Source organism: Nerophis lumbriciformis, linkage group LG22 (assembly GCF_033978685.3).
Source record: "Nerophis lumbriciformis linkage group LG22, RoL_Nlum_v2.1, whole genome shotgun sequence".
NCBI classification, from domain to species: domain Eukaryota; kingdom Metazoa; phylum Chordata; class Actinopteri; order Syngnathiformes; family Syngnathidae; genus Nerophis; species Nerophis lumbriciformis.
This window is the reverse complement of record NC_084569.2, coordinates 34256956-34274495: the sequence shown is the minus strand read 5'-3', so window position 1 is coordinate 34274495 and position 17540 is coordinate 34256956. Positions and strand designations below refer to the sequence as shown.

Below are 17540 nucleotides of genomic sequence, written 5' to 3'. Positions count from 1 at the left end.
GAATATTTGATGTGAAGTAATCGGAACCTTGGATAGGTCAATAATTCATAACAACATTGATTTTGATTCAATATTATGTTTTGAGCAATGAGTTTGAAAGAAGAAAAAAAAACAGCTTTGTTTTATTAGTCAACATTGCAACTTTTTCTAAATTACATTTCACCTTTAAGCTTTTTTATTTCACTTTTGTGATGTTTTTGTTTATTTTAATAGTATTTTTAGAATGTGCCGTGGGCCTTTAAAACTGTGGGCCGCAAATGGCACACTTTTGACACCCCTGCTATAGATAATAAAAAATTAAATGTGATAAATCTATGGATGAAAAGCAGAGCCTGGCGACGCATGCGCGTTTATCATAACTCTCTCTCTCTCTCTGTCTCTGACCCTCCCTCAAGAATGCTGCTGCGTGGCAAACCTTCACAATTTGTTTTGTTTTTAACCCCTTCTTAAACCTGAACGTACATTGAAAATACACGCAACCCTAACTCAAAATGCCGGACATTTGAGGCATTTAAGAAACTCCACCCTGACAGAGGACATGTCCGGTGAAAAGAGGACGTATGGTCAGTCTATCGTAGCCCGTTAGCTGCTAGCATGCCGTGTGTTGTGCCTCGGTGTGCATTGTTTACACAACGTGCGTTACGCTACATAATATGTCCGTGTGGAAACTCGTAGAACCCGCGTACCGAAACGGTTCAATACAAATACACGTACCGTTACACCCCTAGTAGCCGCACAAGCTAAAAATAGTTTGTCTGAGTTAGCACTTATAATAACAATATCGCTAATACTTGGTTAATATTCAGGTCACGAGATGTGAATGGATGTTTTTGGATGTTTTTAGAGGGCTTTGTAGGTGGAATATTGCATTCCTATTGGCTGCATTATTAGCCACCTCGTACCTCCTGTATTTTACGACTTAGAATGCATACAAAAAAAGAAAAACATGTGTTCTTGTCTTACGTAGGGATTGTGAATGATAGGCAAAATTCCCCCCCAAAAAGTGCAGTTCCACTTTAAAAGTGATATGCACCAAATAAGCGTCAACAATGTCCAAATTCCAGAACATAATTCAAGGCCAAGTCCATAACTCAACACAGTCCAAGTAATGCTGTCCACACACCTCCATTGACGAAATGCAGGCCGTCTGCTGTGTGGTTGGTGCAGTGCTGTGCTGTGCAAGGTGGAGGTACTTTAGGAGTGGACTTTCAGGTGGAGTAAGAGCCAGAGCTCGATGGCGGACTGCGGCTGGGAGAGAGGACTGAGATCGAGGACAGGTTAGGGGAATTTGGGGGCTCGGTCTCTTCCTGTTCTCGGGTGACTCGGTCTCTTCCTTTTCCTCCCGCGGCGCCTTGGCCTTCCAGTCCCTCGGAGTTCTCCAGCATCTCCTGGATGAGTGGCGGCATGGAACCCGGTATCTCCATTTTCAGCGTGATCACTCGCTCTGCGCCTAAGAGACACGAGTGTGGAAAGAGCGGTCACAGTATGTGCCTAACTTCACACATCCAGCGTATCAACATTCTAATCTTTCACAGAGCAGAGCATTCCTCCGGGGCTTAACAACCCGAGCAACTATTACAGTCAAATTAAGGATAAACGAGGGAATATTTAACTAAACACAGCAGGTCTTCTGCATTCAAATGAACAAAATGCAATAAACTCCGCAAACTGATCTGATGTGATTACAACAATTTGATTTTTTTTACATGATATTTAAATATGCGGTATCTTAAAGGCCTACTGAAACCCACTACTACCGACCACGCAGTCTGATAGTTTATATATCAATGATGAAATCTTAACATTGCAACACATGCCAATACGGCCGGGTTAGCTTACTAAAGTGCAATTTTAAATTTCGCGCAAAATATCCTGCTGAAAACGTCTCGGTATGATGACGTCAGCGCGTGACGTCACGGATTGTAGAGGACATTTTGGGACAGCATGGTGGCCAGCTATTAAGTCGTCTGTTTTTTTCCGTCTTTATTATGCATTTTCGGCAGGTGCGACTTATACTCTGGTGCGACTTATACTCCGAAAAATACGGTAGTTTAGATATAATTATTGATTATGATTAAAAGTAAGATTACTGATTTAGTGTTAATATTTGAGTGGGGCCCAGGCCCCTCTGTAGGGGAAAAATTGGGCCCCGAGGTCAAAAAGCTTAAGAACTTCTGCTCTAAGACATCCCAATAATAAAGTGCCCTGCTTTTGCAAACATAAAATGTGACACCCAAAAGGTTAATTTCTATTAAAAATGGGTACCGTATTTTTCTGACTATAAGTCGCAGTTTTTTTTCATAGTTTGGCCGGGGGTGCGACTTATACTCAGGAGCAACTTATGTGTGAAATTATTAACACATTAGCGTAAAATATCAAATAATATTATTTATCTCATTCACGTAAGAGACTAGACGTATAAGATTTCATGGGATTTAGCGATTAGGAGTGACAGATTGTTTGGTAAACGTATAGCATGTTCTATATGTTATAGTTATTTGAATGACTCTTACCATAATATGTTACGTTAACATACCAGTTGGTTATTTATGCCTCATATAACGTACACTTATTCAGCCTGTTGTTCACTATTCTTTATTTATTTTAAATTGCCTTTCAAATGTCTATTCTTGGTGTTGGCTTTTATCAAATAAATTTCCCCCAAAAATGCGACTTATATATGTTTTTTTCCTTCTTTATTATGCATTTTCGGCCGGTGCGACTTATACTCCGGAGCGATTTATACTCCGAACATGTGTTGCAGTATTGCTAACTTCATTATTATCGCTATGCAGCGTGAAACATTGTTTTCCCTAATTGATTAGCAAAACTCTATTAAATGCGTGCAAAAGTTGTTATAGAAATGTGACTAATGTGTGCACAGCACTCACCCTTCACACTGATGCTCCTGAGGTCAGTAATCTTCATCAGGATCTTCGGAAACATACAGGGCTTGTCAGGCCGTCTCCTCCGAACATAGATCTGGATAAGCAAACAAGCAGACGAAAAAAAACATACTTTTCATTCCAGTCTTTACGTCCAGAAGGCATCGACATTTAGTGATGAAATGATGTCCGTCCAACATACGGTTGAACATATTCAAGGAATAGAGGGGTTCTTTAAAAGGGTGCATGATAGAGATGCGCGGTTTGCAGACACAACCGCGGAGTCCGCGGATAAACCGCGGGTCGGGCGGGTGAGATGACGAAAAAAATAGATTTTAAATAGATGCGGGCGGGTGGCGGTTGAACCAATTCGGAAATATATATACATAGTTAAATGTTGTTACCTACATACGAAAAACGAGCAGCACTCTTTGAAACAGTCAAATATTCATCAGGCACTGCAGCACAACACAACAGAAGAAGAAGAAGAAAAGAAAAAGATGGCACCGCGTCCCAGCAACAAGTGGTGCAAGTGAGCGCTCGCCTGAATCCTGGCACTGTAGATGCCATTTTATTCCTGCATAGTGCTAACAAAAAAAAAAGTAAGTAGACATACGGTTGGATATGTTAAACAAATTAGTCTACGTTACCTATAGGCTATACCAAATAAGCCCATGTCTAACCTATATTGAGTTCGGTCAGCTAAATAATTTTGATGGTTACGTGTTGTTTGGGCGCACTACAATGCAAAGGAATTAAGGCAATTGCGTTGTTTATTGTGTTTTTTTTCTATTCGAGATATACTACTATGTGTGAATAATTATTTGGCCTCGCTTTCAAGTGAAGCGCATCTCCGATTGGCAACAATGTAAGGCTATTTAGCCTGCTTTGTTCGTCGCGACCGTCTATTTTCATTATAATTCAAGTTTGATGATAAAGTGCAGTCTGATGGGTTTGATTTCCCTCCTTCAGCTATTTGCCTTGGCCAATAAGTTGCAGGTAATTTATTATTATTATTTATTTAATTTATTTTTGTTTAAATAGGGATGACATACATATGTTATTGTATAATTTAAGTTTGTGCGCGTGATTGACAGCCTAAGGCTTATGAGGCACATTTTTTTTTTTTTTTTTTTTTTTTTTCTATTTCAACTTAAAAACGTATGAGCCTATGCCTATGCCTACAACATAGGCTATGTGTTTATCTTTATTTTCCTGCCTGTCGTTGACAATGGAGATTGTCTGATATTTTGTCATGGCTGCAGATCAATCAATAAAGGTTCATCTTTGTCGCGAAATTGTTCACTGCTTCACTGTGCACCCCGCCCTCGTCCCTATTTGAGCATTATAACGTTAACAAGTTAATATTCATTGAAATAAATTCAGAAATTATTTTTTACCTAACGAAAATATAGGCCGAGTCTTTCTAAAACATTTTTTTAACTTCTTAAAAGCATCGTTCTGCTTGCTGCAACTGCACACACAAAGTGTGAGGAACGCACTCCTGATCTGAGGGCATTGGCAACAATAGTCAACACTTTCTTAATGGAAATGACAATAATATTATAATAATGATAAATAATATTATCACGCATTAATATCTCTTAGCCACTAATGCGTGGCCAAGAGACATTAATGCGTGGCAGGCATTGAATGTCTCTGCTGCATTGGATCAGTCTCCTTTATTTAACAGGCAAAAGCTTTCTAACCTCACTAATGCCTTGCATCGTCTATATTAGATATATAACGGGCGGGTGGCGGGCGGGTGTGGTTTTGATAAAATGTTGGTTCGGGTGAATGGCGGGTGGATGACGACTTTTGTGATGCGGTTGCGGATGAAATAATTGCCTATCCGCGCATCTCTAGTGCATGATGATTCTAATCTACATTTAACACACTTCTTTGTGGTCTAGATCTGTGTTTTTCAACCTTTTTTGAGCCAAGGCACATTTTTTGCGTTTAAATAATCCGGAGGCACACCACAAGCAGAAATCATTAAAAAACGAAACTTAGTAGATAGTAAAAAGTCGTTGTCGCAATTGTTGGATGTGACTTTTAAACCATAACCAAGAGTTTTTTGCTGTTTTCCTGTGTGTAATGTTTTAGTTCTTGTCTTGCGCTCCTATTTTGGTAGCTTTTTTTCTTTTTTTGGTATTTTCCTGTAGCAGTTTCATGTCCCACATCTACTGTGTTTTAGCAATGAAGAATATTTCAGTTGTTTTTATCCTTCTTTGTGGGGACATTGTTGATTATAATAATAATAATAATAACTGGGATTTATATAGCGCTTTTCTAAGTACCCAAAGTCGCTTTACATGTAGAACCCATCATTCACACCTGGTGGTGGTAAGCTACTTTCATAGCCACAGCTGCCCTGGGGTCGACTGACGGAAGCGTGGCTGCAATTTGCGCCAACGGCCCCTCCGACCACCACCTATCATTCATCATTCAATTCACCGGTGTGAGTGGCACCGGGGGCAAAGGGTGAAGTGTCCCGCCCAAGGACACAACGGCAGCGATTTTTGGATGGTAAGAGGCGGGGAGCGAACCTGCAACCCTCAGGTTTCTGGCACGGTTGCTCTACCCACTACGCCATGCCGCCCCATGCCATGTTTGGATGTACATTGTCTTTGCTCCACAGTAAGTCTTTGCTATCATCCAGCATTCTGTTTTTGTTTACTTTGTAGCCGGTTCAGTTTTAGTTTCGTTCTGCATAGCCTTCCCTAAGCTTTAATGCCTTTTCTGAGGTGCACTCATCTTTTGTTTATTTTTGGTTTAAGCATTAGACACCTTTTTTACCTAAACACTGCCTCCCGCTGTTTCCGACATCTACAAAGCAATTAGCCACCTACTGATATGGAAGAGTATTACACGGTTACTCTGCCGAGCTCTATACAGCACTGAAACTCAACAACAACACATAATTTGCGGAGTATAATTACTGGTTTGCAAAAAATATTTTTAACCCAAATAGGTGAAATTAGATAACCTCCCACAGCACACCAGACTGTATCCCGCGGCACAGTGGTTGAAAAACACTGGTTTAGATAACATGTATTGGATATGCTTCAGTGTAATGTTGCCACAAATTTTGCTTCACCGCTCCATTTTTAACCCTTATTCTATGTCTGCAAACAATTCGTTTAAGGAGGCAATGTAGTATTATGATCCGTTTAAGAAGCAATTTCAACTTAAAAGTGTTTACAAAGATAATAAATAATCTTGAACCTTATTAATACATCCGGTATATGCAACCATCTAATACAGGGGTTCTTAACCACTCAAATATTATCACTAAATTAGTACTCTTACTCTTGATTTCAATTGAATTCAATAATTATATTCAACCTACTTACAGTTTACAATCTTGTCAAATGAAATGAAAAAGCATGTGTTAGTCACAAATATTATTATACATTTAACACATAAACCTCAGGCTTAGGTCAAGCAGATTATAAAAATAAGTACTAACCAAATAAACGGCATAGATGGCTTTTTTGCCGATATCCGATATTGTCCAACTCTTAATTATCGATTCCGATATCAACCGATACTGATATATACAGTCGTGGAATTAACACATTATTATGCCTAATTTTGTTGTGATGCCCCGCTGGATGCATTAAACAATGTAACAAGGTTTTCCAAAATAAATCAACTCAAGTTATGGAAAAAAGTGCCAACATGGCACTGCCATATTTATTATTGAAGTCACAAAGTGCATTATTTTTTTTAACATGCCTCAAAACAGCAGATTGGAATTTGGGACATGCTCTCCCTGAGAGAGCATGAGGAGGTTGGGTGGTAGCAGGGGTGTATAATGTGTCCCGGAAGAGTCAGGGCTGCATGGGATTCTGGGTATTTGTTCTGTTGTGTTTATGTTGTGTTGAGGTGCAGATGTTCTCCCGAAATGTGTTTGTCATTCTTGTTTGGTTTTGGTTCAAAGTGTGGCGCATTATTAGTAAGAGTGTTAAAGTTGTTTTATAAGGCCACCGTCAGTGTAACCTGTGTGGCTGTTGACCAAGTATGCCTTGCTGTCACTTACGTGTGCAAGCAGAAGATGCATACAACAAGAGGCTGGGCTGGCACGCTGTTTGTACAGATTGTAGAGGGCGCTAAATGCTGTACCATCATGGCACACCCTTATTATTATTGTTAGGGTGAAAATCGGAGAATATTAATCCCGGGAGATTTCTGCGAGAGGCACTGAAATTCGAAAGTCTCCCGGGAAAATCGGGGGGGTCGGCAAGTATGCAGCTGAGCCGCATCAGAGTGATCAAAGAGCCGCATGCGGCTCCGGAGCCGCAGGTTGCCGACCCCTGGTTTAGACAGAGCAGGTATTATTTTTGTCACAGATTTATTAATAAGGGCCGTCATCTCATCAGCAACATCACGCAGCAGAGTTTTCACAGCAGAACTAAAGGTCATCACAATGCTTCGATATCTCGCCACTGGGAAAATGAATTGGAAAGAAAAGGAAACATTTATTTTTGATTCATTGCCAGTATTGTTTGTTTGTTTTGTATTATTTTGTAGTTTATTGTCAAAATATACACTCCCATTGTCCACTTAAATATTTCTAAGATATTTCCTTATTCTTAGACAAGGGATTCCCTTCCGTGATTGGTCATTTCTATGAACACAGAAATTACGTCACCTAAAATTCCGTTTACGGCACATAGTAATGTCGTAATTCAGCTCTGCACAGGTTACACTGACGGTGGCCATATAAAACAACTTTAACACTCTTACTAATAATGCGCCACACAAGAATGACAAGCACATTTCGGGAGAACATCTGCACCTTAACACAACATAAACACAACAGAACAAATACCCAGAATCCCATGCAGCCCTGACTCTTCCGGGCCACATTATACACCCCTGCTACCACCACACCCCGCCCCCACCCCAACACTGCTTTCTATGGACACAGAAATGACGTCACCTAAAATTCCGTTTACGGCACATAGTAATGTCGTAATTCAGCTCTGAGTGTGACACTTAAGATTCAGTCCTACACTTCGCTGTAAGTGTGAGTAAGACGCTTGATAACTAACTTTTAAGTGCAGCTTTCAGCGAAGAATTTCTTTACTCATAAGTCAACTCTTAGCAGACTTCTTAGGAGTAATTCTAAGACGCTTGATAAATACGGTCCCTGTTTACCAAACAGAAGCATGACTGTGTCAATAGGTACACTTCCTGTCTCTCACTGAATGTATTCCATGTGGATCTAATACGCTTGAATGTTCCATACTGAAAAAACACATAATGAATGTATGTACAACTCCACCCCATCCTCATAGTCAAATTGTATTATTACTTTTTGTATGTATTCTATGTTTTAATATTTTCATTTAAAGACTTTAAAATGCATCCTACAATCGCTTATGACTGGATTACAAGAGTAAGCCGAAGATAAAATGTACTGTAGGTCAATATTACAGTGCTATTAGACAGTCAACTGTCATGGTCCCATCATATTGATGGTATTTTAATGAAAATGGGAAGAGGTTTAGCCATGGTCAGGAAGTGCTCCACCTTCTTGACATCCTCAACAATGGGTCAAGTCATACAGTCCTTGGTTTTCTGTCATCTTCATTACTGTCCTATAATATGGTCCGCTACGACTAAGTCTGACCTGAACAAACTGCAACTTGTTCAGAACAGAGCGGCTAGACTGGTACTTAAATGTTCTTTGCGCACTAATATTTCATTTATGCATTCACGCCTGTCCTGGTTGTCTGTTGAACAAAAGATGCTTTGTAGTCTCCTTATGTTCTATAGAACTATCATGTTAGATCAATCTCCAGATTACTTTTACAAACAGTTTTTCAAACCAACACACATATTCACGACACTAGGAATGCCAGCAATGGCTATTTGGCACTTCCTGCTCCCAGGACCAATCTCCTCAAACATACAGTCATGTATAGATGTATATCATTCTGGAATGGGTTGCCATCTCACATTTATCTCTCACAAAGTAAATTGTCATTCAAGACAGCTTTGAAGATGCACCTATTGCACCTGCCCACATTACGTGAATTTTTAATACTGGGGTTAACTAGCTTTTTTATCTTATGTTGTATTTTTCTAAGGCTGCAGCTAACGATTATTTTTCTATCGATTAATCTATAGATTATTTTTTCGATTAATCGGTTAATCTATAGATTATTTTTTTCGATTAATCTATAGATTATTTTTCCTTTTACCGATTATTTTTTTAATTTAAAATGAAGATGAAAAAATAAATGTAGGCCAGTTTTTTCAAAAGGCATGGCTTTTAATTACAAAACAAAAAAAAGTATGGCCACTCAGTCAACATTGACAACAACATGACAAAATATTCTGTAACAATGTAAACATTTAAAACTTTTAACATTTAACAAAATTAAAAGTAGCTTATTTGCTTTTTAATGTGCAAATATAAAAATAAACATCCAGTGCAAATCTTAATATTCTGCAATAGTATAAGCATTTCAAAAGTAAAAGTATTGCTTATTTTGCTTTAAAATGTGCAAAAATAAAGATAAACATCCAATACAAAAAAGTGCAAAACGGAAATATTCTGTAACAACAGTGTAAACATTTCAACAAAAGTAAAAGTATTGCTTATTTGCTAAAATGTGCAAAAATAAAGATAAACATCCAATACAAAAAAGTGCAAAACGAAATATTCTGTAACAACAGTGTAAACATTTCAACAAAAGTACAAGTATTGCTTATTTTGCTTAATAACACAACAATGATAGTATGATTAAAGTGAAAGTTAATTGTTGGTTTGTACATAGTATATGTAACTGTTAATGTTGTAAAGGTATTTGCACAACTAATTAACGTTCGTCTTGTGCCGTGGGGTTCTTTCAGGACCGACAGACTGAACGCCAGACGGCTTTGCCAGGTTTACAATCTTTTAATTTTACACAAAGTCTTTTCTCTTCCAACTCTTTTCTCTTTCTTTCCTCGCTTTTCAGCTCCTCTTCCTCGCTCGCTCGCCGTCCTCTGTCTCTGCCTCTCCTCCTCTCTCGCTCCACGTCAGCTTCACTCTGGCTCCTTCCAGTCTCTCTTCCCTCTCTCTCTGCTGCTCCCCTTTTCTTCAGCGAGAGGAGATTGGATCGGATCGCGCACCTGGGCATCGTCTGCTTTGCGCTCCGCCATGACGGTAGTGTGACGTAAATATGCGACGCGTCGATGCACAAAACCGGCGTCGACGTATTTACGCAACCGATGACGTCGATTCAGCCTTATATTTTTCCTTTGTATAATGTTTGGTAATGCATGTATTCTTTGTATTTTTATTTTGTATGCTCCTATATGGACCCCAGGAAGACTAGCAGTCGCCTTGGCGTCAGCTAATGGGGATCCATTCAATAAACAATAAACAATATTACATACTGTATTTCAAATAATGCATAAAGCAAGGAGAAATAACACCTTGAACGTCATATGGAAAAAAAAAATCTACACTTTTTTTTTTACAATATCATTGTAAGTAAAATAATTACTGTTTTTTAAGTAATGTTTATGAGACGGAGCAGCTTTTGCAAGTGCAGTAAATATTAAAGGGGAACATTATCACCAGACCTATGTAAGCGTCAATATATACCTTGATGTTGCAGAAAAAAAGACCATATATTTTTTAACCGATTTCCGAACTCTAAATGGGTAAATTTTGGCGAATTAAACGCCTTTCTATTATTCGCTCTCGGAGCGATGGCGTCACAACGTGACGTCACATCGGGAAGCAATCCGCCATTTTCTCAAACACCGAGTCAAATCAGCTGTTATTTTCCGTTTTTTCCGTACCTTGGAGACATCATGCCTCGTCGGTGTGTTGTCGGAGGGTGTAACAACACGAACAGGGACAGATTCAAATTGCACTAGTAGCCCAAAGATGCGAAAGTGGCAAGAAATTGGACGTTTGTTCCGCACACTTTACCGACGAAAGCTATGCTACGACAGAGATGGCAAGAATGTATGGATATCCTGCGACACTCAAAGCAGATGCATTTCCAACGATAAAGTCAAAGAAATCTGCCGCCAGACCCCCATTGAATCTGCCGGAGTGTGTGAGCAATTCAGGGACAAAGGTCCTCGGTAGCACGGCAAGCAATGGCGGCAGTTGGTTCCCGCAGACGAGCGAGCTAAACCCCCTGGATGTCTTGGCTCACACCGTCAAGAGAAGAATATCGACCCTAGCTTCCCTGGCCTGCTGACATGAGGGTATGTCTACAGAATATATTAATTGATGAAAATTGGGCTGTCTGCACTCTCAAAGTGCATGTTGTTGCCAAATGTATTTCATATGCTGTAAACCTAGTTCATAGTTGTTAGTTTCCTTTAATGCCAAACAAACACATACCAATCGTTGGTTAGAAGGTGATCGCCGAATTCGTCCTCGCTTTCTCCCGTGTCGCTGGCTGTCGTGTCGTTTTCGTCGGTTTCGACTGCATACGGTTCAAACCGATATGGCTCAATAGCTTCAGTTTCTTCTTCAATTTCGTTTTCGCTACCTGCCTCCACACTACAACCATCCGTTTCAATACATTCGTAATCTGTTGAATCGCTTAAGCCGCTGAAATCCGAGTCTGAATCCGAGCTAATGTCGCTATAGCTTGCTGTTCTTTCCGCCATGTTTGTTTGTGTTGGCTTCACTATGTGACGTCACAGGAAAATGCACGGGTGTTTATAACGATGGTTAAAATCAGGCACTTTGAAGCTTTTTTTTAGGGATATTGCGTGATGGGTAAAATTTTGAAAAAAACTTCGAAAAATATAATAAGCCACTGGGAACTGATTTTTAATGGTTTTAACAATTCTGAAATTGTGATAATGTTCCCCTTTACCTTTTTCGTAGAAATATTTTTTAAAAAGCAAGTAAAACTTGAAGGAGCCTTGATGTATTACTACCGTATGTATGTATTTTAAATGTCTAAACAGATCTTTTACCCCGAGAAGCATGTAAATCAGACAATAACACACCAAAAATATACAACAGGTCTTCCTTGCACCAAAAATCATTATTTAAAAAAATGTAGATGTCAAACCTTCAAAGCTTCCAACAGGGGCTCTTGAAGAACGTCCACTTTGTCCGAGTCCTCTAAATCCTGACGATCTGTGGACACGTGCAAGCAAGATCAATTAATACTAGAACTCTCAATCATCACATTTTAATAATCAGGATTGATTATTGAAAGTTAACTTGCGATTAATTCCACTATATCTAGCTCCCTGTTTCTCCAAACTACAGGACATGCAGGTTAATCGTGTGTTAAAGGATTTCAACTAACGTTGACCACTCTTACTAATAGTACAAGTGGTACCTTGGGATATAAAATGTCGCAGTTTTCAAGTTTTTTGGGATACAAACTGTCTCTTGGCTAATTGTTATGATTTGGGTTGTGAGCAAAAATTTGGGTCGTGTGCATTCCAACCGCTGGTTGGCAAAGTAATTAGAGCGCATCACTGCTAGTGTGCACCATACTGAAGTAGAAGGAGTCGATAACGCCAGCTAAGGTCGTTAAAATAATATCTAAACGGAGGACAAGCTGCTGATAGTGTGTTTGACTATGAAGCAGCACAAAGGAGATACCGTGTAAGTAAACTCTGTAAGATAAATGCTGTAAATGATTAAATTTCTTCAAAAAAACTGTATATTGTATTGCTTTTGATACAATATTTATCCAAAAGTTAGTTTTTCTTTTTGAGAGGCATGTTACATGTTAAAATGGTAGGGTTTTTGGGGGCCAAGCACAGATTAAATTAATTTTAATTGATTGCAATGTGCGACACTGTTTCTCAAAACGGGTTTTTCGAGGTACAAGCTGTGTGCTACATAACCAATTAAACACTTATTCTGAGGTCATTTGAATTACTAGTGGTGGTATTCAATTCACAGTTTCCTTATAGCCAAGAAACAAAAATAACTTTTGACTTTCAACAAAGATGTTTGGTTTAAATACTACCAATACTTTACAAACACTAAAATGAAAACAACAATTTCCCTCAATTTTGAATACTTGGGGTAAGTACAAACCTCGTTTCCATATGAGTTGGGAAATTGTGTTAGATGTAAATATAAACGGAATACAATGATTTGCAATTCATTTTCAACCCATATTCAGTTGAATATGCTACAAAGACAACATATTTGATGTTCAAACTCAAACTTTATTTGTTTTTTGCAAATAATAATTAACTTAGAATTTCATGGCTGCAACACGTGCCAAAGTAGTTGGGAAAGGGCATGTTCACCACTGTGTTACATGGCCTTTCCTTTTAACAACACTCAGTAAACATTTGGGAACTGAGGAGACACATTTTTTAAGCTTCTCAGGTGGAATTCTTTCCCATTCTTGCTTGATGTACAGCTTAAGTTGTTCAACAGTCCGGGGGTCTCCGTTGTGCTATTTTAGGCTTCATAATGCGCCACACATTTTCAATGGGAGACAGGTCTGGACTACAGGCAGGCCAGTCTAGTACCCGCACTCTTTTACTATGAAGCCACGTTGATGTAACACGTGGCTTGGCATTGTCTTGCTGAAATAAGCAGGGGCGTCCATGGTAACGTGGCTTGGATGGCAACATATGTTGCTCCAAAACCTGTATGTACCTTTCAGCATTAATGGCGCCTTCACAGATGTGTAAGTTACCCATGTCTTGGGCACTAATACACCCCCATACCATCACAGATGCTGGCTTTTACACTTTGCGCCTATAACAATCCGGATGGTTCTTTTCCTCTTTGGTCCGGAAGACACGACGTCCACAGTTTCCAAAAACAATTTGAAATGTGGACTCGTCAGACCACAGAACAGTTTTCCACTTTGTATGAGTCCATCTTAGATGAGTTCAGGCCCAGCGAAGCCGACGGCGTTTCTGGGTGTTGTTGATAAACGGTTTTCGCCTTGCATAGGAGAGTTTTAACTTGCACTTACAGATGTAGCGACCAACTGTAGTTACTGACAGTGGGTTTCTGAAGTGTTTCTGAGCCCATGTGGTGATATCCTTTACACACCGATGTCGCTTGTTGATGCCGTACAGCCTGAGGGATCGAAGGTCACGGGCTTAGCTGCTTACGTGCAGTGATTTCTCCAGAATTCTCTGAACCCTTTGATGATATTACGGACCGTAGATGGTGAAACCCCTAAATTCCTTGCAATAGCTGGTTGAGAAAGGTTTTTCTTAAACTGTTCAACAATTTGCTCACACATTTGTGGACAAAGTGGTGACCCTCGCCCCATCCTTGTTTGTGAATGACTGAGCATTTCATGGAATATTTTATACCCAATCATGGCACCCACCTGTTCCCAATTTGCCTGTTCACCTGTGGGATGTTCCAAATAAGTGTTTGATGAGCATTCCTCAACTTTATCAGTATTTATTGCCACCTTTCCCAACTTCTTTGTCACGTGTTGCTGGCATCAAATTTTAAAGTTAATGATTATATGCAACAAAAAAAAATGTTTATCAGTTTGAACATCAAACATAAATAAATGATAAATGATAAATGGGTTATACTTGTATAGCGCTTTTCTACCTTCAAGGTACTCAAAGCGCTTTGACACTATTTCCACTTTCACCCATTCACACACATATCTTTGTCGCATATGCAACTGAATATGGGTTGAAAATGATTTGCAAATCATTGTATTCCGTTTATATTTACATCTAACACAATTTCCCAACTCATATGGAAACGGGGTTTGTAGAACATTCTGAGAAATTAAGTGTGTTTCCACCATTTCCATTACTTGAAAGTTAAATACATCCAATTACCGGTAAATGTTTTGTTTGATAAAGTATGATTTTATTCTTGATAGTCGATGAAAAACATTTGATGTAATTAAAATGTGTGTACATGAGGTAAAACACTCCCTAAAACATGTCTGAATAGAACAGGGGTGTCAAACTCATTTTAGCAGAGGGGCCGCATGGAGGAAAATCATGGCATTTAAAACTACAAAATAAAGACAACTTCAGATTGTTTACCTTGTCTTACTTTGGCCAAAAATAGAACAAACAAATTCTGAAAATATTACAATAAAAATATAGAAAAAAATACCGGCAGCGGTACAGTTTAGATCCATGAAGGAAAGAAGAACGTGAATTAATGTTTATAACTGAATACATTTATATTTGCATACACATTTGTTTTCTTTTGTATTATCATTTTTAATGAATTAAGTAACTTTTATGACAACCTTTTTCCAAAACACAATTTAGAATGTGAGCTATAACAGGATAATGCATATATTTATTAGAGATGTCCGATAATGGCTTTTTTGCCGATATCTGATATTCCGATATTGTCCAACTCTTAATTACCGATACCGATATCAACCGATACCGATATATACAGTTGTGTAATTAACACATTATTATGCCTAATTTTGTTGTGTTGCCCCGCTGGATGTATTAAACAATGTAACTTTACCATGAATTGATTAATGTGGACCTCGACTTAAACAAGTTGAAAAACTTATTCAGGTGTTACCATTTAGTGGTCAATTGTACGGAATATGTACTTCACTGTGCAATCTACTAATACAAGTTTCAATCAATCAATCAAAAACAAGGTTAAACAAAATAAAAGAACAACTTAAACTCCAGTTATGGAAAAAAGGGATTGAGGTGGGCGGGTTTGGGGGGGGGGATGGGGGGGGGGGGTTGGTCCCGGAAGAGTTAGTGCTGCAAGGGGTTCTGGGTATTTGTTCTGTTGTGTTTATGTTGTGTTACGGTGCGGATGTTCTCCCGAAATGTGTTTGTCATTCTTGTTTGGTGTGGGTTCACAGTGTGGTGCATATTTGTAACAGTGTTAAAGTTGTTTATACGGCCACCCTCAGTGTGACCTTTATGGCTGTTGACCAAGTATGCATGGCATTCACTTGTGTGGGTGTAAAAGCCGCATGTATTATGTCAGTGTTTTTCAACCACTGTGCCGCGGCACTAGTGCCGTGTGATATAGTCTGGTGTGCCGTGGGAGGTTATCTAATTTCACCTATTTGGATTAAAAATATTTTTTGCAAACCAGTAATTATAGTCTGCAAATTATGTGTTGTTATTGAGTGTCGGTGCTGTCTAGAGCTCGGGAGAGTAACCGTGTAATACTCTTCCATATCAGTAGGTGGCTAATTGCTTTGTAGATGTCGGAAACAGCGGGAGGCATTGTAAAGGTAAAAAAGGTGTCTAATGCTTAAACCAAAAATAAACAAAAAGGTGAGTGCCCCTCAGAAAAGGCATTGAAGCTTAGGGAAGGCTATGCAGAACGAAACTAAAACTGAACTGGCTACAAAGTAAACAAAAACAGAATGCTGGACGATAGCAAAGACTTACTGTGGAGGAAAGACAATGTACATCCGAACATGGCATGACAATCAACAATGTCCCCACAAAGAAGGATAAAAACAACTGAAATATTCTTCATTGCTAAAACACAGTAGATGTGGGACATGAAACTGCAACAGGAAAATACCAAAAAAAGAAAAAAAAAAGCCACCAAAATAAGAGCGCAAGACAAGAACTAAAACATTACACACAGGAAAACAGCAAAAAACTCTTGGTTATGGTTTAAAGTCACATCCAACAATTGCGACAACGACTTTTTACTATCTACTGAGTTTTGTTTTTTAATGATTTCTGCTTGTGGTGTGCCTCCGGATTTTTTAAACGCAAAAAATGTGCCTTGGCTCAAAAAAGGTTGAAAAACACTGTATTATGTGACTGGGCCGGCACTCAAAGGCAGTGCCTTTACGGTTTTTTGGCGCTCTGTACTTCTCCCTACGTCCGTGTACACAGCGGCGTTTTTAAAAAGTCATAAATTTTACTTTTTGAAACCGATATCGATAATTTCCGATATTACATTTTAAAACATTTATCGGCCGATATCGGACATCTGTAATATTTATCATTTGTTTTCAAAACGCTTACAAAAAAGTAGGACCCCATTTTTATGTCTTGATGGGGTCCCTGGGACCCCATTTTGAAAATTCCTAGCGCCAACACTGATGGAGTATTGGTGCGTGCCAAAGAGCAGCAGGCGGCTGTGGCCTGCGGGCCCGTTCTAATACTAATCAAATTTAATCCCAGGGGGCCATAGATCATTCATTCGCGGGCCGGATCTGGCCCGTAGGCCTTGACACATAGGGAATAGAAGATGTTAAACTTATCATTTGTACATGAAGTTCATTGTAGAAATTTTTCTTTGAAATAGCTGACCATACTTGCCAACCCTCCCGATTTTCCCGGGAGACTCCCGAATTTCAGTGCCCCTCCCGAAAATCTCCCGGGGCAACCCTTCTCCCGATTTCCACCCGGGCAACAATATTGGGGGCGTGCCTTAAAGGCACTGCCTTTAGCGTCCGCTTTTCCTCCATACAAACAGCGTGCCGGCCAAGTCACATAATATATGCGTTTTCTACACACACATGAGTGAATGCAATGCATACTTGATCAACAGGCAGACAGGTCACACTGAGGGTGGCCGTATAAACAACTTTAACACTGTTACAAATATGCGCCACACTGTGAACCCACACCAAACAAGAATGACAAACACATTTCGGGAGAACATCCGCACCGTAACACAACATAAACACAACAGAACAAATACCCAGAATCCCTTGCAGCGCTAACTCTTCCGGGACGCTACAA

General features: G+C 39.3%; 1 protein-coding gene across 2 annotated transcripts in view; it reads right to left on the bottom strand.

The window, feature by feature from the left end:
- Positions 1–1149: 1149 nt before the first annotated feature.
- The window catches only part of LOC133615283 (retinoic acid receptor alpha-A-like), a 78867-nt gene continuing 62476 nt past the window's right edge, over positions 1150–17540 (bottom strand). For both annotated transcript variants that reach the window (XM_061973776.2, XM_061973777.1), the window contains 3 exons: positions 11936–12003; positions 2892–2982; positions 1150–1450 (listed from right to left, as the gene is read on the bottom strand). In XM_061973776.2, coding sequence (XP_061829760.1) covers positions 1209–1450; positions 2892–2982; positions 11936–12003 — 401 coding nt within the window. In that variant the 3' untranslated portion in view covers positions 1150–1208. The remainder of the gene's footprint in view (positions 1451–2891; positions 2983–11935; positions 12004–17540) is intronic.